Source organism: Aricia agestis, chromosome 2 (assembly GCF_905147365.1).
Source record: "Aricia agestis chromosome 2, ilAriAges1.1, whole genome shotgun sequence".
Lineage (NCBI taxonomy): Eukaryota > Metazoa > Arthropoda > Insecta > Lepidoptera > Lycaenidae > Aricia > Aricia agestis.
The window spans coordinates 24,745,132-24,767,979 of NC_056407.1; the positions used below are offsets into that span (position 1 = coordinate 24,745,132).

Sequence of the window (22,848 nt, forward strand, 5' to 3'; positions counted from 1 at the left end):
ATTATGTGTTATCAGTTATCAGACACCTGCCTCGGAGATTCAATTATCAAATACTAGCTGTTGCCCGCGACTTCGTCCGCGTGGACTTCAGTTTATAGCGCGCGATGTCAACAAAATTGGTGTCAAAAGATTTTATAAGAAAAAACCCTGATCAACAAAACCTTAAATCAAAACAGCTGTGCAGTGTGCACATAATATTTTTTTTTTTTAAATTAAACTTTATATTTTATGCCAAATTTTAAAGCTTATTTAGCCCCCCAATTACACAACTTTACCCATAAACTATTTATCATTGATAGGTTTAAGGTTACGTCACTGTATATAATATAAAGTACTGACTTATTAAATAACGTAAAAAAGAAATAACAATTGAAAAAAATCGATCAGTATATGATGATACCACCTCTTATAGAAAGATTACTTATACAACCCTTTTTTCCAGTAAAAAAGTAGCCTATGTCTTTTCTCAGGCTTTAGACTATCTGTATACAAAATTTCATTACAATCGGTTCGGTAGTTTTGGCGTGAAAGCGAGACAGACAGACAGACAGACAGACAGAGATACTTTCGTATTTATAATATTAGTATAGATTGGCACTTGGCACTTGGCAGCGAATCAACGTCACATTCTAAGGGATTTTCCAACGATGAACTCGAATTGGCCTATTTAATGACGTACACGCCGCACGCGATATCTGACATCGATTTCATGAAAATGGTGTGCAGTGTGCTCTACATCACCACTCACGAAAGATAACTCCAACTATCAGAGCTCGCTCGCGCGATGGAATATTTGGTAGAGCAGATTTAATAAACAATTTTAACCATGCAAAATCACCATTTTCAATGTGGAAACCAGAAGAGTGGGTAGTTACAATGATGATTTACTGCATTATAAAAACGTCCCACCTTTGAAGAACTGGACTTAAAAGCTAGCTCGCTCTAGCCAAAAATAAAAATGCTCAATTGATAAACCATGCTAAAAATCATTGAAAGTACGTTTAATACAAATAACAATATTATACAAATCAAAATCTCACATCCGTATTGGACCACAGTTCCTTGACTTCCGCATTGAGGAAGACGCTTTCAATGAAAATTTTGTTATTATTCAACACGAGAAGGTGCCAAACGACTCGATGATGATGCTGATGGTCAAAGGCCTTCCGTCTGTTATCGTACATTCCTTTATTTTGGGAAAATCCATGTTGGCTCGAACGATTAATAACGAGATAAATTTTCCAGATTTGAAGGTTACGATGAGCTAGGTATTAGGTGATTCTCGCTAGATTTAAAGGTATTTTTATATAATGGCGGAGTAATTAAGGAATTCCCATGAACGGTTTCAATGAGATTATGTGATTCATCTTAAATTCATATCTCATTCATATCAGCTTATGAAGCCTCTCGTATTCTCGAGAAACTGGTATTCGCGTCGTATAGTTTACGGAAACGGTGAAATATATATATATTTTGCCATAAATGGCGAGGGCAGCTGCGGGCGACTAGCGAGCGTCGTCACATTGCTGGGAAAACCCCACCTCCCCGCCCCGCCTCGCCCCGCCCCCGCCGCCGCCCGCGCTAGCTCCGTTGCGCGCGCGCGCCTCACACGCTCTACGTGTTATGTACACAATTTTACAAGTACCAATACTAATATCTCGCATAGCATTACGTAGTAATTCTACTAGTGACACGCGGACAAAACAATTTCAATTATAATAAATTGAACCGTCTCTGAATTTTGATGGATTAATCCTCAGTACGTTCCCGCCGTGATGTAATATTGTTTACCACATTACAAATCCTTTCCAGAAGTATTATTCATAGGTAGCAGTAATTTTCTATTTCCTCCGTATAAACCCCGGTCGAGCTAAACATGTTTATCCTTCGTACACGTGCCCTAAAGACATGTATAATTAATGACACTGTACTGTTTATTTGACATAGGTTTACAATATTTCCATTGCATCATCACGGTAGTACGCAGAGAATTAATGTAGCCATTTTTTCGGTACGGGTATATCGAGAGTACAAGATTATTATATAGTAACGCTATAAATCGAAAACAGCTGAACGGATTGGGCTATTTTTGGTCTTAAAATATTCGTAGAAGTCCAGGGAAGGTTTTATTGTGATACGAAGTTCACCGGGACAGCTAGTCTATATATATATAAGGATGGATAGATGGAACGCTAAAACTCGAAAACGGCTGAACGGATTGGACTAATTTTAGTCTTAAAATATTCGTAGAAGTCCAGGGAAGGTTTTAAAGTGACACGAAGTTCACCGGGATAGCTAGTATTATGATAAAATATACAAGTAGGGTCGTACGTTTATTGTGATCGTATCATAGATCGTATGATAAGCATCAAGTTCCAGCTATTCAGAAGATACAAAATCTGTAGGAGGAAATATTAACATAGATTATGAGGCTGACTTTTGAGACACTGGTTGATAATATGTCTTCTCACGCTATGTTTGATAAAATTATGTAAAATGGATGACATGTAATTACTAATCACGATTATGTAATTACTAATTACAATTAGTACTGTGATCTGGTAAAGGCTGGCAGGGAACCTTATCCTTGAATTATTTAAGCCTTCAATTAATGAGTGTTATCGATGCAAATAGCCTGTTTTACTCACAGTCACTTGTTGAGTCTTCTGTGTGTTCGTCTTTGCAGTAAACATTACGAGGGCTGCTATTTATGTATCCGGAATTAAAAAAAGAAACAAACATATATCATTTAATATGGTTTTATTGCTTTTCAAAATATTCGCCGCGATGATCGACACACTTTTGCATACGCTGGAACCAATTTTCATAGCACTTTTTCCATTCTGATTGAGGTATCTCCAAAACGTGCATTTTGAACGCATCAACAGCCTCTTCGCGGCTCGAAAAACGTTGACCACGTAATTTGTTCTTCGCGTATGGAAATAAAAAGAAATCGTTAGGTGCCAAATCAGGGCTGTACGGCGGATGACCAGTCAATTCGATCTTTTGACCCTCCAAAAACTGAGTTGTTTCAGCTGAGGTGTGACAGCTAGCATTGTCGTGATGTAATATGATTCTGCGTTGTCGGTTGTCCTTTCTTATTTCTTCAAAGACTTCTGGTAAACAAATGGTCGTATACCATTCAGAATTAACCGTTTTACGATTCTCTAATGGCACTGTAGCCACATGTCCATTATTTCCAAAAAAACAGGCGACCATTTGCTTCAAAGTACTTTTTGCACGAGTAACTTTTGTTGGTTTCGGCTCATCTTGGAACACCCACACCGTTGACTGTTGTTTAGTTTCGGGGTCATATGCATAGATCCAAGATTCATCACCTGTGTAGATATTATAAACGGCTTTTGACGTACCACGGTTGTATTTTTTTATCATTTTTTTGCACCAATCGACACGAGCCCGTTTTTGATCGATTGTCAAGTTGTGCGGAATCCAACGCGAACATATTTTTTTTACAGCCAAATGTTCGTGTAATATCTTATGTATGCTCGTCATATTTATGCCTAAGGACGCCTCTATCTCGCGATATGTAACATGACGATCACGCATTATTAGTTCCCGCACAGCATCTATATTTTGTGGGACAACAGCTGTTTTTGGGCGACCTTCTTTATTTTCATCCGTGAGCATAGACCGCCCACGATTAAACTCACTGTACCAGTGATAAACAGTGGTTTTTGATGGTGCTTCATCTCCAAAAGTTGTGGTGAGTTGAATAAAGCACTGTTGTTGATTTAGCCCACGCCGAAAATCGTAGTAAATCATTGCACGAAAATGTTCACGCGTTAAATCCATGGCAAATGAAGACACGCAATTTTCAAAATGACGCCACAATGGAAAAATAATTGACAGTCACATGAAACAAAATGTATTCTTCAACCAAAGAGTTCTATTTTCAAATGTTGTAATTACTTTTTAAATATTGTTCTTGTAAGTGGCCAGTTCCGGATACATAAATAGCAGCCCTCGTAGTTGACATCAATTGGCATGGTATCAATAGATTTCACTTGTTTTAATTTGAATTATATCATTAATAATTAAATTTTAAAGGAATTTTTTATACGGAGCAGTGTTTATAGTTTAAGTGACAGCTGTCAAGTCTCGATTCCTCATGGATCCCCCATGGATCATCAGATCACCACTTTTGTGAACATGGTACCAAATTCGAGCTAAACCCTATACAACACAAAAATTATTTTGAAAATCGGATCATAAACGACTGAGTAATCGTTGAACATACAAAAAAAAAGATACATACAGCCGAACGTATTACCTCCTCCTTTTTGGAAGTCGGTCAAAAAAAATCGCGCCCAAAGAAGTCGGTTACAAACAAACATACAGGTGAAGCTAATAAAAAGCGTATAATAAACCTTATTGCTGCTGCTTCATGGGCGAGTCCAACTCGCACTTGGCTGGTTTTTTTTCATGTTTACAACAAACTCAACTATTTTGCCTTCCTCTGGGTGTCACGTGTGTCAAAAAAAAAACCGGCCAAGTGTAAGTTGGACTCGCCCATTAAGGGTTCCGCAGCAGCAATAAGGTTTATTTTTATGAAATTAAGAGGTTTTTGATTTATTTTCATATTTCAGTTGATTTAATGGAAGTTAAATTAAGGTTTACCATTTATGATGCATTAAAAAAACTACTGGCTAGATCTCGTTCGAACCAATTTTCGTTGGTAGTTTTTGTAGTACTCGTAATGTACATCATATTATATTTTTTTAGACTTATCGTGTACTTTAGAAGTTAGAGGGGGGGGGGGGACACATTTTTGGAAAAGTGTCTCTCGGAAACTATTCAGGTTAGAAAAAAATGATTTTAGAAACCTCAATATGATTTTTAAGACCTATCCATAGATACCCCACACGCATAGGTTAGATGAATTTTTTTTCTATTTCAGTTGTATCTATGGGGACCCCTAAATTTTTTTATAATTTTTCCATTTTTGTATCAAAATCTTAAAGCGGTTCACAGACTACATCTACTTACCAAGTTTCAATAGTATAGCTCTTATAGTTTCGGAGAAAAGTGGCTGTGACATACGGACGGACAGACAGACAGACGGATATGACGAATCTATAAGGGTTCCGTTTTTTGCCATTTAGCTACGGAACCCTAAAAATGAAGGTCAATTGTTTTGTGGAATACCAATTACCACATAATCTAAAATAAATGGTTGGCAGCGGGCCAGCTCTAGCTATTTGGGACGTGATCAAAATAGACGCGAGCCGACCTAATACATTTAAACATCTGCATCCGAGACCAAGCCCCCCGCCATTTCACAAAATTCCCCCGAATTCGAAATTTAAATTAAACTAATAAGCTCGAAAGTTCACAGCATCGGAAAACGAGTTACATATTTTATGAAAGCTGCTAATTTAATAGAAATTCAGATAATGAAAAGCCGCTCATACCAGCCGAGTCATCTTTAGATGATAATTGATAAGTATTAAAGGTTTAAAACCCAAAGCAAAAGCAAAAAGAACATATTTTAACAGAAGAGCTAAAAAATTAATGTCTTAAATATTCTCCACTATTGACTAACGCACTTAATTTTAATTTATCAGCTGTTAATTTATTCATTATCAAAATATTTTTTGTCAATATTTCATTTTCAACGAAATGAGAGTCCTCGTATGCGTCAATTGAAGAGACGTAGTAAAGGTGAAAGACTCTATAAGAGATAATGTGATTATATCCAAACTCTCATTTTCTCGTTTATAATAACAATATTATTGTTGGCAGTGTAAACTATTATGAATTTTATGTATTTTTTAACTGGGACCGCTATCTTGCTTAAAGTTATCCATGGATTGCGTGTTACATATTAGAGAAATCGTGTCAGGTTTTAAAATGTGTAGGTATTTAAGTTTTTATCGTAACTATATTATGTGGGTATATAATTGAGGCTATTGTTATAAAATGCGTGCGATCGGTCAGCATTGCGAGGAGTACCCAAAAGATTTTTTTATTATAATCGGTGATCTAATTGTTATTTATTTGAATAGTTCCTAGAGTAACGTTTGTAATCAACTAATGACACTATCACGTGGGCATTCTGTATGACTATTATGTTGTTATCATTTCATTATGCAAATGTCTACAAGATAACTTTGTTTGAATTGTTGGCGTCTATTGCGAATGTCTCGGATTTTAGAACATCATTGGCCTTCTATTTCAGTCGACGTATTTTTACGTCTCAAGAAACTTTTTTTGTAGCTCGAATTAGTCGCAATGAAGCAATTTCTGTTTTCATTTCATAAAAAAATAGTTTTCAGAATAGAGTTATGTTTGACCTCTCACTTTGTAATATTATATAGGTACTGTTGAAGAATAAATTGACCCATTAATAGTAATAATTATTTTGACCGTTAATGCACTAAATTAAAATCAATTATGATTATAAACATAATTGTTGAGTCTCGTGAGAGAAAGCGCATAACAGTAGGTTAGTAGCTACTGCTATTTTAATGCGTTCTACATAATATTATGTTTAGGACGTATTAAAATATCCCAATTATCTAGCTGTGGAATATTTTTATCGTCCCATAATCGCACTTAATCTAGAGTGTTTACTGGATTAAAAAAATTAAAAAAGTGCGAGTGTGTGTGTAAAAGTTTATTTACATTGTTTCAGGACAAATGTGCGTGCATCTTGCCGCCAGTGCCGGCCATTTGGATACGCTTCGTTATCTCGTCAACTACGGAGCCGATATTAACGCGAGGGTAAGCATAAATAATTATAAGCATAAAATATATTATCAGGTAAAAATGCGACGCGTCCGCAAAGTGCGCACGACACGCCAACTTCGTGCGCGCGCGTCCGCAAAGCGCGTTCATTTATAGCGTACATATCTGCAGAGAGGGACTACTCTCTTCTAACTGGTGTTTTTTTTAAATAATGGCTTTGCAATGTTTCGAAATACCATTGCCAACAATTAAATTTTCCAATCACAATTCCACACTATCTAGATTCTAGCCCCATTGACGATTGAGTGAGGATCGTCATCCTTGAGTCATTGTTTCCTCAATCATTGGGAAACCCGGCGTCTAAACAGCTGATAAGATAGCATTGCGGCTGGGTTTTTTATTTACATCACTACGTACGGTACGTTGTAAAACCTTGTACCTGGTATTGTTGTCACGTACATTCGAGAAAATGAGAGGTCACCCATAAAACCCTCGGTTTTTAATAATAATGTAGCTTCCTATGAAATATTTTCTTTAGTGTGTCAACAATGTAATTCTATGGCTCACTGAATGGCTACATATTCATTAGGTCACATCTCAAGTTTAAGTGTCAAATCACTCTACCTAATCCTTAACTGGCAAATTATTATTTAAATTCTTCGTCGCCTACTTCACGCTATAAAAATTATGAGAGCACACTATTAAATCGTGAAATCATTAGCTGATTAATCCTCTAATTTTGCAGGAGGGTCTCGCCGGGTCCACGGCTCTGCACATCGCGGTCAGACGCGGCGACAAAACCATGACGAAGTGGCTGCTGGAGCGGTGCAGCAGCCTCGATAGCAGCACGGCCGACTACGGGGGCCGCACACCGCGTCGTCTGGCGAAGAGGACCAAGCTGCATGCGTTGTTTGGTGCCTCGGAAGATTCCGACGACGATTCCGACGAGGAGGACGATGTAGGTAGAACGCTTCTGCAGTTAAAGGGAGAACAGTCAAAAACTGGCTAAGTGCGTGTCGGGCCACGCGCAATATATATAGGGTTCCGTAGTACCGCTAGTTTTTGATAATTTTTGTATGGTCAATGAATGTACATTTATAACGTGTTTTACACTACTAACAACATCATCTCAGTTACGTTCAAAGGAATTTGAACGAAAAGTTCCTATATACTTCGCCGAATACATTTTTTTAGTTGATCGACTATAACTCGAAAGGCGCCATTCCTCCGCAGCGCACGGAGAGACTACGCACGTGCGTCAAGCTTCGCTTTGCAAGAAAATATATTATGTGACTGTGTCCACTGCAACCCACGGACACGCTACGCACGAATTGACTCACGTAGCTTGCTCGAATATGGTGCACACGTAGCTCAACGCTGGCCACGCAGCCCACGCTACGCATGCTGTACACGGGAATACACGGAAGGTGTAGGGTGGGAGTGACTAGGGATGGGTAAGCACTGCACTAATATTTACTCGGACCAGAGTAAATACTCAGTAAAATGAATTAAGACACAGTCTGATGATAATGAATTATAGCTAAGAACACTCTCGATCCTGTCAGCTTTCAAACAAAAAAATACTAGATCAAAATCGGCCCACCCGTTTGGATGCTACGATGCCACGGACAGATACACACACAGACAGACAAACAGACAGACAAACAGACAGACACGTCAAACTTATAACACCCCTCTTTTTTGTCGGGGGTTAATTAAGAAATTTAAGAAATCGGTTATATGTGAGTCGGTTCATCTACGAACTTTAGATAAAAAATCTTATGTACCAGTGATACAATGAGGCATCTATCGAAAGTAAAGTCAAAGTCAAAATTTTTTATTCAGAATAGGTTTTTTCAAACACTTTCCGAACGTAGATGCTACTGGGGCCTACCGCCGGTTCGGGAACTAACCCGGCGAGAAGAACCGGCGTAAGAAACTCGCACGGGGCCATCTTTTACCAAAAAGATGGAAAATTACAATGTCATTATGATTAAATAAAAAAAAACTAAATTATAATAAAAGTATTGTAAATAACATAATACTTAATACATAACTTATATCGGACGTGGCACAAAAATAAAAAAAAATAGGTATGGTTTCTTGAAAAAAAATATACATATACATATACAAAAATCTTCATACCCTTTTGACAGTTAAGTGAAACAAAAGATACGAAATGCCATTTACGTAAAAGAGACAGTTCTCTTTTTAAACGTCGAACTGCAAAGTTTCTTGTGCGTGGAGAGTAACATAAATAGCCGTAGAGTAGACACTTGATACAAAAGTATTAGTAGGTAAGAAATGAAATAACTTATGTAAGAGTTAATTTTATTTATTGAAAATTTTAACATCGAAATAATTAATAATGGAATATACTACATAAAATTCAAATTATATGTATACCTTCAAAAATATTTAATTTTTTTACTTTTTTTTCTCTTTGAAATTTTTTGTATATTTTCTTACCTAATATCGCATAGCGTATAAAATAGAATACAAATAAACTGCAATTGTAGGCATTTAAGTCACGATTTAACAGTCATATGGCGAGTCTGCACTAACTGCAGCGCAATGATCTAATATCGCTGTCTCTTTCTTCGCCTGAGCTATGACGGAAATTCAGTTTTTCTAGATTGTTCGAAAAAATAATTGAAAATTTAAACAATCGAGGTATTTATTACATACAAGACATGTGGTAAGAGATTCCATGTGTTTTGTTTACTTTCGAGTCATAATTGGTACATTTTCGAAACACACACGACGGCATTTTCAATTTATTTAGGTAAGACAAGACGCGACACGTTCGTGACTGCGCTCGATGCAGACTAAACAACAGACGACCCAATTGGGCCGTATTTGAATCTTCACAACGCGCGCGGTAGTAACATATCTGCTTTGAGTTTTTCATACAATATCATTGATTTCAATTCTTTTTTTAGGCCAAAAATTTGCCGATAGGAACTAGGCCCCATTTTAACAGGTATGTTTTTGGTGGGATGTGTAATATTGATAAAATATTAACCATTATATATATATATATATATATATATATATATATATATATATATATATATATATATATATATATATATATATATATATATATATATATATATATATATATATATATATATATATATATATATATATATATATATATATATATATATATTCGTTATCGTGCACAAGTGTAGGCAAATGCTGCAACTTCCAGAAACATACTTTTTTATGTTCCCTCCAAAACTCCATCGAAAGGTTTAGTAAAGCGTCTACAACTTTACTAAAATGACCAACTTGACTGCTTTGACTTTTACTTAGACTTTGGCTAGAAAACGTTGATGAAAATTATTATGAAGAAGACTGGCTACCTTTGTATGTGGCAAAGTACACCCCCGGTGTCAGTGCCAAAAGCAAAAAAAAAAACGACCAAAATATTAGTGACAGCCGACAGGTTTCTGAGGTTCTTTGACAGGATTTTTTTTATTATTCACGAATTATGAGTGCTAGTGATTAACATCTAACAGATTACCTGTAAATGATGCTGCTGAAAACTTATGTACAAAACCTCACAAACTGTACATTCATGTGAAATAACATTAATATTATAATACATATTATTGTAATTGCTTTATTGTCCAATATTATTCATTAGTAATAACTAACAATATTAAAATTGATTTAGTTTTAAATAAAATTAATTTTAAAATGCAATTTTGTAAATTGTCTTGACTCAAATATACAAAATTCAGACTATCAATTATTTATATGGATGCTAAGCGTTTTATGCTAATTATTATTATTACACCTTGAATTTCGTATGACGTCCAGTTTCCTAAAATTCAATTGTGTATGCATTTAAAAATAATTTTGCATAATAAAGTCTTCGTAGAATTAAAAGAATTGTTATAATATTATTCACGTATATTATAACACTTTTAACAATAATAATTAGAAAACAAAGAAAAATAACACCTGCCTCATACCTGTACACGGTTAACATATTTTTTTCTTTTTACTATACACTAGCGACCCGCCCCGGCTTCGCACGGGTATAAAATGTATAATAGCCTATGTCATTTACTGAAAAAATGATTAAAATCGATTCAGTAGTTTTGATTTATGTTCATTACTACCCGTGGCCCGCATTGGTCGGTACCGCGGCAAAAGCTACGTCCCGTAATTTTTAGGGCTCCGTAGTCAACAAGGAACCCTTATAGTTTCGGTCTGTCCGTCCGTCTGTCCGTCCGTCTGTCCGTCCGTCTGTCCGTCTGTCTGTCCGTCTGTCTGTCAGTCTTTATGTCTGTCTGTCTGTCCGTGGTTTTGCTCAGATACTATAAGACCTACAAAGCTGTAATTTGGCAAGAATGCACATATTAATGATGCCGACCAAATGGTACATGAAATCTTAAAAAAATATATTTTTATGGTACCTTCCCTAAATCCCTACACATCAAGCGGGGATGATTATTTTTTTTCGCGTCCACCCCATCGTGTGGGGTGTCGTTTAATAGGTTTTTAAAAAAACATTATGAGTATTCATACATAATTTTTCGATGTAGGGATCCGTTTGTGAAATATTAAGTTTAAAAGTGGGAAAATCGTTAGAGACCAGTGTCCCCCCTTCTAACAGCTAAACGGTTGCTTCTGGAAATGTGAAAAAATTAACGGGAGGATAAATTAAAGGAAAACTATCATGGCTAAGAAGACTTCATAAGTTATTGAGTAATAGTCGATCAACTAAAAAAAAATGTATTCGGCGAAATATAAAGCAACTTTTCGTGTTGAGATGATGTTGTTATTAGTGTAAAACACGTTACAAATGTATATTCATTGTCCATACAAAAATTAAAAAATAACTAGCGGTACTACGGAACCATATATTGCGCGTGGACCGACACGCACTTGGCCGGTTTTTAAATCTGTAATATCTTCGAAAATATTCATTTAAATCATATGATGTAGGGCCATATAGATCTATAATAAATCAATTATGTATTTAAAGTATTTACTTGAATAAGGATTATTGGCGTATTGGTTAAAATCGCTTCGAAAATAAGCCATTATTTGAAGTTAAAAGTAAATGACAAAACAATGTTATTGTGGGATATCCATAAGATGTAGATATACAGTGTGTAACGAAAATAAGTGATAATACTTTAGGGTGTGTGCGTGTTCCTTGTAGAGAGTTCACTGTGAAAGTAGCAGCTCTGAAAGACGAAAAATTTTTTTCACTTTTGTATGGGCAAGAGTCCGAGCGTCACGAGTTTCCCCATACAAAAGTGAAAAAAAATGTTGGTCGTTCAGCGCTGCTACTTTCACAGTGAACTCTATACAAGGAACACGTACACACCCTAAAGTATTATCACTTATTTTTGTTACACACTGTATACAGGGTGCAATTAAACCTTCATGCCAAATTTTGATATTGATCCTTGTTAAAAATAAAAATACACGTATTTTTTCTTTTATAATCACTCAGTACTAAAATGTTGAGAAAAAGCTTCCGAAAGTTATCCTAAAAAACAATAATTAATGGACACGACGCGTCGGCTGCGCGTGACGTGCCCCCGCGCGCGCCTCACCCCCCGCGTAACTCCCGCCCATTCCCCCGCGCCACGAGTGGCCGTTCTGCAACGATTTTAAATGGGATAAAATATGTCATTGAAAAAAAAAAACACCCAATTTTTTTTTGTTAAATAGACTCTCCTAATGATACCAAAGCCCTGGAAAAAATTTGGCAGGAAGGTTTATTTGCACCCTGTATAGTATACCATGGCGAAGTTTTCTGTAGACCTTTTCATAGTGTACAATACTTAGTACATTATTTTGATAAATCGGGTAGGGTTCAGCCTGCGTTTGCAATTTAAGTAGAAAAAATGTAATTATTTACTACATCACACTAGAAACCACAAAAATAATAACATTATTTCTCCAATATTTAATAAATGTTATTATACTTATAAATAGGGCCCGGAAAAATATGTATTAAAAAATCCAAAATATGTAAGTACCTACATAAAATACTAAAAAAACTAAAGAGTAAAAAATCGAAAATATGCAAAAAATATGGACTACAAAATTACAATAATTAAAGAATCTTTTAGTGTAGGTATGAAAAGAGTCACTCGTGACAGTTAACAAAGATATAGAGGCCAGAAATATGCTATGCTAGCCAGCATATTTATATAATGGCATAGCTATAATGCCAGAAAGCATAATTGGTTTTGGAATAACTCTTTATTATAGAAAATAATGGGTCCGCTTAATATTGGCTAAATGATCTCTGCACGTTACATGACGTGATGGTTGCATGCGTCAGACATCAAAAATCGGCACAGAATTTTGTTTTTTTTTGTGTACCTATTACTTTAAAAATCATTTATTTTATCCGAAGACCGAAACATACTTCAGTTTTTGTTTAGCCGTGTCAGCACTCAGCAACATGACCTTTAGCATCTGAAACTTTAGTTTCTATTTCTTCAATAATCTTTGGAAACAAAATACGACGATAAAACGCGAGAGGAACGAAATACGCAGCCGCATGGTGGCGGGAACGTATTTTTTTTGTATTTTTGTGAAAATATAGACGATTGTGACATTTTCTTGCAAAATATGGACTTATCTTTGTAAAACCCTAAAATATGGAAAAATATGTAAAATAAAACTTCGGTTTTCACGGTCTAAACATGATAATTCATGTAAAAAACACATTCTAGGCCGAAAATCGCGTAAAATAAAAATATGTATTTACATAATATAAATCCGGGCCCTACTTATAAACCTTCCTCTTTAATCACTCTATCTATTTAAAAAAACCGCATAGTAGTTAGTTTTAGCGTAGTTTTATAAGGTTAAAGGAAACAAAGGGACATAGGGGAAAAAAGCGACTTTGTTTTATACTATGTAGTGATATATTAATTATTATGTATTTTTTTCTTTTTTTTTACAGATGTACGATAGCGATAGCGACACCGACAGCCTGATGGACAGAATTCGCCAGGAAATTCAGAGCCAAAACCTCGTAAACGTTGCCTGATGATGACAGGTGCTGTGAACGTCCTGATGACAGCCGCTGTCAAAGTCACCCGTGACAGTGACAGGTGCTGTCAGACTCCATGTCTCATGAATCATGATACTCCACTCCGCCTAAATTCGCCGCGGACAGGCAAGAAAAAAACACTCTAAATTGATGCAAATGCCCTTCTACTCGCATTTTTTTTAAGTTATTGAGGAGTACTCAAATTTCAGGACCCGCATATTATAATATTTTTTTTGTAGTCACTACTGGTCGTGTTCAATACAATAAAAACTAAGAGGTTTTTAAATTTGAGAATAGGCAATGCTTCTAAAGAAGAAACAAAAATAGCTAGAATATTTAATGTATATTGCGTTGAATTATTTTCATGTACATATAATTATTATATTGTTGTCTCTCTCTTATTTATTTTAATAAAAGAGATGAACAACTCGTTATCAGGTTTGAAAGGATATTACCCTATATATCGGTATTTATTTAGTATTGTTCACTTCCATTTAAAGTTCTTCATGATTTAAGTGCCTTTTAAAAGTGATGGCTAGCTATTTTAATGTCTTCTAGCCTTGACAGAATGTAAAAACTACTTACTTTACTAGAACTATTTTATATTATTCTCATTATTTTATCGTACGGTCGACTGATAAGTTGTATTTTTATTTCTGTTAAACAATGACAAAATACCCCATATTATTGGCGGCCGAATATTTTAATTTGTTAATATTGTACCCATTATTGGTAATTTAGGATTAGGCAGATTTATATTCGGAATGTATTTATAGTATCAGATTGGAATGCTATTCGAATTCGACTTTTTTAATGGAGCAGCACATGACGTTGACGACCAACAGCAACGTTATCGGTAAATGCGTGACATGTCAGTGACAATTAAAATCACTGCCGCGTAATCGACCAAGAGCCTGCGAATGCCAGACAAGTTTACCTAACTCCATAGTTGCTGGTCGTTCTTATCTCTGTAAAGGCCTCAAACAGGTAAACTTTAAGCTTTACGAATCTGAGGAAGGTCTGGCCGTCGCAGGCTCTTACTCTATAACGCAACTCCATAAGGCCGTATAACCTAATAGCATTTTTGATAATAACATTTATATTATGATGTTTTTGTTGATTGGTGGTTTCATATTGTGTGTTGAAAGTCTGTATTAAAATTTCGAATTTCTACGGTACATTATATTAATATAATTATCATAATAATTCACATTGTGTATTTAGTATGTAATGTATTGCGCATTTTTCATCTACCAATTTACTTAATTTTGCAATATTTTCTGTAAATATAAAAGTATATTTTTATTAAAAAAATTGTTAAGTACTCATAATAATATGTCTTCCTATATGATGTATATTATTGTATTGTGTCTGTTTAATTTTAAGAATATTGTTGTAAATGTAGCGATAGTATGTTGTTAATGATGTGTTGTAGAATTGAAAATATTTATTGCCTTTCCAGTAAAAAAGATTTTTTCAAAAATATTGCATTTTATTTTCCGTTACTACAGCAACTATAACGTCTCGGTGACGTCACATAGACTCAAAGGTGAGTCAAAGTGACGTAATTTGCTATGATTAGGGTACTCATAACTCACGTCAGCTTATCAGTTTCTTCTCAAAATCCAAGAAAGTTAGTATACTAATATTAAATTTATGAATATTTTAAATTCTATGACACACTAGATTTTCTACTTTGTATGTCGTATAAATGAATATAATTATATATTTTCAATTTCGTAACATTTTTAGTGCACACTTTTATTTATTTTCAAATGATAAAATAGTTGGTACACGATCGACTCAAAATTTAAGTGTCTTGCTTTAACTTTTTTTCTAAAGTTTAGTCAAGACAAATGGTATGACTATGAGTATGACATACCTATTATTATTATAATAACTTTAGGCAGACTTTTTAAGTATTTGATATGAGTTTGTACTAATTTTTTAAATATCGAATACTTTTCTCCTTTAAGATTTTTTTATTAACATACCAAAATATGCCAATATAAAGTGTCAGTATGAAGCCTGGGTTACACTTGACTATCGTCACCAAATCTTTCTAGCGAAGCTATCTACTGTAATCTAAAAACGTCTAGTCCGTTAGACTATACCTACCTTGTATAATGATTCGGATTACTTATAATAATCAGATATGCTAATGAATGTACTGTTTACAACTTCTTGGCGGAAATGTATGTTCAATTAAATAATTTTATACGCTTTCCTTGCACTTATTCCACATTATTAAATTAGATTTATGACAAAATTATTACCTATAGGTATACACGACCCGTTTAAAAAAAACCTCAATGATGATTTTTTCGAAACCGGTCGTGTATAGGTATAATAATTTTGTCATAAATGTAATCTAATAAAGTGGGATAAGTGCAAGGACAGTGTATAATTATTCAATTGATTATAATAATTAGTTTAGATACATAGTCATGAAACTGAAAATATCAGCCTATTTTGTTTGTACCAAAGTGGGAATACTGCCTGATTGTAAAGTTACTTTTCACTTTATCTGTTACTCATATTATTATTACGTAAGTAGTTATAAAATATTTCCCCTTACCAATAAAACAGGTATATGGCTGCGCAGCGTATTCGATTTTCGCTGTAAACCTATTTGTCTGTCTTGTGAAGAATTGTGACTATTTCAATTTGTCAGACGAAGACTATCACAGTTTTTTGCTAAGTAGGTAACTAAACAGTAAACATAATATTTTTACCAGTAAGGGGTTAATCCTATGTTTAATTTTATTACTTAGGTAATGTATTTCGATTGTGGATATTGTACGCCCACCTTTAAGGTTTTGGTACCTTTTGTTTAGTGCTTACCTACTTACTTAATTTAATCTTGAATATATTATGGTGTTTAGTGATGTGATGTTTTATTTAATAAGCCCCAAAGTAAAAAAAATAATTACTTATAGCTGTTAGTAACAGTGTTTCCACCATAATAGAGCTGTAGCAACCGTATGTATTTGGTACTGAGTAACGAAACGTTACTCATGAATTCGTATTTCCCCCGTTTTTTTCCACATTTTCCTCTATTTCTTAGCTCCTATTAGTCTTAGCGTGATAAAATATAGCCTATAGCCTTTCTCGATAAATGGGCTATCTAACACTGAAAGAATTTTTCAATCGGACCAGTAGTTCTTGAGATTAGCGCGTTCAAATAAGCCCTTTCAAACAATTTCCCCCATTTTTCCACATTTTCCTCTATTTCTTTGCTCCCATCAGTCTTAGCGTGATAAATTATAGCTTATAGCCTTTCTCGATAAATGGGCTATCTAATACTGAAAGAATTTTTCAAATCGGACCAACAGTTCCTGAGATTAGCGCGTTCAAATAAGCCCTTTCAAATAATTTCCCCCCGTGTTTTCCACACTTTCCTCTATTTCTTCGCTCCTATTAGTATTAGCGTGATAAAATGTAGCCTATAGCCTTCCTCGATAAATGGGCTATCTAACACTGAAATAATTTTTCAAATCAAACCAGTGGTTCCTGAGATTAGCGCGTTCAAACAAACAAACAAACTCTTCCCAATTATAATTTTAGTTTAGATAACAACTAGGAGACCATATTTCAGCTCAAAAAAATGACATCTGGAAATTCAAGTTCCTATGTCTATGAAACACCTATGTGAAGTTAGCAACCGAGTTCAAGCTAAATGATTTTTATGTATGTCATTCGATTGTACCCGGAGTGTACCCGATTGTACCGCAATTAAAATCGTTTGTACCTCAATAGGGTAGAAATGGGGGGGTGGTAAAATTTGCTTAGCAACCGACATAAAGATACCGGAATTTCAATGATGCCATCTGGAAGAGTATCGTTTGTACCGGATTGTTACGAAAAAAAAAAACAAAAAAAAAAAATCCCTAAAAATAAGGCTTTGTATGGAGTAGAAGGAAAGAAAGTATATAAAGCAGGTCAAATGTGTAAAAGAAGTTATTTTTTGAGGTAGTCGTTCGGTCTTGACGAATTTTCCAATATCTTACTATAAAAGTCGGAGTTATATTTTGCACCTCGCCAAAACAGAAAGATTATAAAAGAAGATACTATTCACTTTAAATTCACACAAAATTTTTTGAGGTACAAACGATTTTTTATATAGTAACAACGTCAGAAATTCGATCGGTCTTGACGAATTTTCCTATAACTTACTATAAAACTTTGAGTTAAATTTTGTAACTTTTACCGTTTGTACCTCGCCAAAACAGAAAGATTATTAAAGAAGATACTATTCACTTTATTTTAACATAAAATTTTTTAAGGTACAAACGATTTTTCATATAGTAACAACGTCAGAAATTCGATCGGTCTTGCCGAATTTTCCAATATCTTACTATAAAAGTCAGAGTTAAATTTTGCAACTTTTATCGTTTGTACCTCGTCAAAATTGAAAGATTATAAAAGAAGATACTATTCACTTCATATTCACCCAAGAAATTGTGAGGTACAAACGATTTTTCATATAGTAACAACGTCAGAGATTCTATCGGTCTTGACGAAATTTCCTATAACTTACTATAAAACTTTGAGTTAAATTTTGCATCTTTTATCGTTTGTACTTTGTAACTCGCCAAAACAGAAAGATTATTAAAGAAGATACTATTCACTTTATTTTCACAAAAACATTTTTGAAGAACAAACGATTTTTCATATAGTAACAACGTCAGAGATTCGATCGGTCTTGACGAATTTTCCTATATCTAATGAAATCTCTATGAAACTCGGAGTTAAATTTTGTAACATTTATCGTTTGTACCATGCCAAAACCGAAAAATTATTAAAGAAGATACTATTCACTTCATATTTAAACAAAAAAATTTGAGGTACATACGATTTTTCATATAGTAACAACGTCAGAGATTCTATCGGTCTTGACGAAATTTCTTACATCTAACTATAAAACTCGGAGTTAAATTTTGCAACTGTTATCGTTTGTACCTCGCCAAAACCGAAAACATATTAAAGAAGATAGGGGGAGGGGGGGCACATTGATTCACGGGGCACATTGGTACAGTATCTATATCTCAAAACCGATAAACGCTACACAGTGCGGCACATCACTAGAATGCTCAAGGACATTCACAAGAATGACAGTTGTAACACCGCTCGCCGCCAGTTTGCCGTTGGGCCTCAACGGTCACTAACGTGTTAGAAGTGGCGTGCGCCGCTGCCTACAAAAAAATACGTGAAATGTAATTGTGTCTCAGGAGGATACTCTTAGTTGTTTTTGTTATTATTTATTACTAAAGGTAAGTAAATATAGTTATTATTGTATTTTAAAATGTTTTTGATTGCAAGATTATTATATATTCGATAAAATTAATTGTTTGTGGAAAAAGTCCTTTGGGGCACTTTGATACGGTAATGAGCGGGGTACAATGATACGTATCAATCTGCCCCTCTTGTGTATTAAAGTGCCCCGTCAAAAATAATAGTTTATTTTATTGTTTTTATTTTCTTTTTTTTAGAAAATGGTGCGCACGTACAAACCCAAAACTGATAGAAAAAATATCAATGAAGAAAACATTGAAGATGCAATACGTGAAGTATTGTCAAAGACTTTATCTATACGCAAAGCAGCCGACAAATATGGCATCAAAACTGCAACCCTACAACATCGCATAGAAAAAGCCAGAAAATCATTTGAAGCTACCAGAACATTATCTACAAATGAAGTATCCTCTTCATTACAAGCAGAATCTTCTTTATCACAAGCAGGTCCATCTTCACCACAAATAGCACCATCTATGGAGATGGCACAAATAGCATCATCTTCAGCACACACTACTACTGCAGCTTTATCATCACACACTGCTACAGCTACTTCATCAAACATCTATGGTTCCAAGTATACTGTTGCACAAGTTTTTTCAACCGAACAAGAAAAGGCATTGACTCAATATTTATTGAATTGCAGTAAAATGCACCACGGCCTTACATTGAAAAAGCTTCTGACTTTCGGCATACGAATACGCAGAATTATCAAAGTGTAATTATCCAAAATCCTGGAAAGAAAACAAATGCGCTGGAAAAGATTGGGCAGCTGGCTTCAGGAAGAGAAACCGAGAATTGAGTCTACGAAAACCAGAAAACACAAGCGCAGCAAGAAGCTTTGCTTTCAATAAAGCTGCTGTAGCTCAATTTCATGATAATTACGAACGCATAATGAGACAACACAATTTTACACCCGATCGAATAATAAACTTAGACGAAACAGGCATAAGCACAGTCCTTTCCACTCCTAAAGTTATTGCTGGAAGAAAACAAAGACAAGTGGGACAAATAGTTCTGCAGAACGCGGAGAGTTAGTTACTTTCTGTGGTATTATTACTGCAACTGGTTCTTCTCTTCCTCCAGTTTATGTCTTTCGCGAAGGCCGTGTTCGGAAGACTGCAAACATTGTGTTAAGCAGGAATCTAATGAAGTAACATTAAAGTTAACGAAAACAAGTCCTTTGGGCCCATGGGAGAATGATGCTATGAGGGAGGCTCAAGAAACAGATGACGACCTTCGGCACATCATCACATGGAAGAAACGGGGTGATGAAAAACCAATCTGGAGTGAGGTTGCACCCACTGGCGCTGTCACTAAGGCGTACTGGGCGCAATGGGACAGCCTGATACTTCAAAACGGAATACTCTACCGGAAATGGGAGAAGACCAACGGCAGAGAGTTCCATCTTCAGATAGTTGTCCCAAGAACGAGAGTACCGGATGTTCTCCGTGAAATGCATGATGGCGTATCAGGAGGTCATCTAGGAGTAAAGAGGACGTTAACAAAAGTGCGAGAACGATTCTACTGGTTGCATTGTCGAGACGATGTACAGGATTGGTGCCGCAAATGCACTACTTGCGCTGCAGTGAAGGGACCACAGACAAGGAGCCGTGGGAGCCTGCGCTTGTATAACGTTGGCGCACCGTGGGAACGAAACGCAGTTGACGTAGCTGGGCCATTTCCTGTAACGGAATCAGGAAACAAGTATTTTATGGTTGTCATGGATTACTTCACCAAATGGCCCGAAGTGTTCGCCATACCAAACAAGGAAGCTACAACAGTTGCTTCTAAGCTAGTCGAAGAAGTAATATCTCGCTTTGGTGTACCTCTAGAAATCCATTCCGATCAGGGCAGGAATTTCGAATCGCAGGTCTTCCAGGAAGTGTGCAGAATTTTGGGAATGCATAAAACGAGGACCACCGCGTACCATCCACAGTCTGATGGAATGGTTGAGAGATTTAACCAGACCCTTGAGAGGCATTTGGCGAAATTGGTAGATGACAAACAAAAGGACTGGGACAAGTATATACCACTCTTCCTTCTGTCGTACCGTACCGCCGAGCATGAGAGCATAAAAGCTACCCCGGCGTATGTCAATTACAGTAGAGAACTACGAGTACCAGTAGACCTTTTGACAGGAGGATCACCGGAAGAACCAAAGACCGTACAAGATTATGTCTGCGATATAAGGGAAAAGAAGCGCTATATACACGCCATGGTTCGGGAAAATGGGTTACAGTCAAGTGAGAACATGAAGACCAGATACGACCGGAAATCGAATACAAGCGGCTTCGAAGAAGGGTCACTGGTGTGGCTGCATAACCCAACTCGCCGAAAAGGCAATTCTCAAAGTTGCAGACCAAGTGGGACGGCCCATACAAAGTGGTTACCCGATTGAATGATGTGACATACAGGATTCAAAAGCAACCAAGAGGGACATTCAAAGTGGTACACATAGACCGTCTGGCGCGTTACCATGGCAGTAACAATGATGCTCGGGACGAGCATCTCTAAGAGGGGAGTAGTGTTACAGTACATGGTATACGGACACGTGGTGCGCAAGTACATACTCGAACCTTCTAGAAAGGTCTAATGTTTGTTTACGTGTTTACCCTTTATTTGTAAGCGTGTTTGAATTTAGACCTTATGACTGAGTCCATAAGGTCTAAATTAAATTCAACTTACTGCACTTATCGCAAGGACGGCAGTTTTATTGTGGTACATGCCCGAGCCTCCTAGAAATTTCCCACGGTTGTTTACTTGTTTACGTGAATCGGGAAATTTCTGGAATTCGTCTCGCCATATAAAAAGAGCCGCAGGCAGGCCCGGCAAGTTAGTTCGGTTCGAGCGATCATCAAGGCGATTTCCGAGTGACAACAAGTGATCAATAGTGAGTGAACCAGTGAACCCTTCGACTTGGCTACGACCTAGGACAGTGATAGTGCTTAGTTATTGGACCTAGTGATTAGTGTTTGGACTTAGTGCTAAGTGTTGTGACCTAGTGTTTAGTGCAGTGTTAATAAAGTCTTCAAGAGAGTCACCAGGTCTTTCTCTCCGAATCCTCGAACCCTAGCACGTAACAGTAAGATATTGGAAAATTCGTCAAGACCGAACGAATCTACCTCAAAAAATAACTTCTTTTACACATTTAAACTGCTTTATATACTTTCTTTCCTTCTACTCCATACAAAGCCTTATTTTTAGAGATTTTTTTTTTGTTTTTTTTTTCGTAAAATAAAAAAAAATTAACTTTAAAAACGGGTACAATCTGGTACAAACGATACTCTTTCAGATGGCATCATTGAAATTCCGGTATCTTTATGTGGGTTGCTAAGCAAATTTTACCACCCCCCCATTTCTACCCTATTGAGGTACAAACGATTTTAATTGCGGTACAATCGGGTACACTCCGGGTACAATCGAATGACATATATAAAAATCATTTACCTTGAACTCGGTTGCTAACTTCACATAGGTCTATGAAACTCGATTTTCGATCCACTGTGCGCCACGCGTCCGCCGGCAGAAGAAAGTGCTCGCGGCACCTCGCGACGCCTCGAGGCGCCTCGCGGCGACGCGCGCGGTCGCGGGCACCCGCGAGCACTTTCCGCCGACGGACGGGCGGCGCCACGAGCCCTTTCCGCCGACGGACGCGCGGCGCCACGAGCCCTTTTTTTTTTTTTTTTTTTTTCTTTTTTATTTTTTAAGTTTTCAAGCGATACTAGTAGTTATAAGTATGTAAATAAAGTTTAAAATTATTTCACACTACAAGTGCTCTTCACGCCGCTGCCGGCCGCTGC

General features: G+C 36.1%; 1 protein-coding gene across 2 annotated transcripts in view; it reads left to right on the plus strand.

Annotated features, from left to right (window-relative positions):
• The window catches only part of LOC121737771 (NF-kappa-B inhibitor cactus-like), a 32,399-nt gene extending 18,343 nt beyond the window's left edge, over positions 1-14,056 (plus strand). The window contains exons 3-5 of one of the 2 annotated variants that reach the window (XM_042129476.1): positions 6,656-6,744; positions 7,454-7,670; positions 13,661-14,056. In XM_042129476.1, the coding sequence (XP_041985410.1) occupies positions 6,656-6,744; positions 7,454-7,670; positions 13,661-13,671 (317 nt within the window). In that variant the 3' untranslated portion in view covers positions 13,672-14,056. The remainder of the gene's footprint in view (positions 1-6,655; positions 6,745-7,453; positions 7,671-13,660) is intronic. The other variant, XM_042129469.1, reaches the window with a different exon arrangement.
• Positions 14,057-22,848: the final 8,792 nt, after the last annotated feature.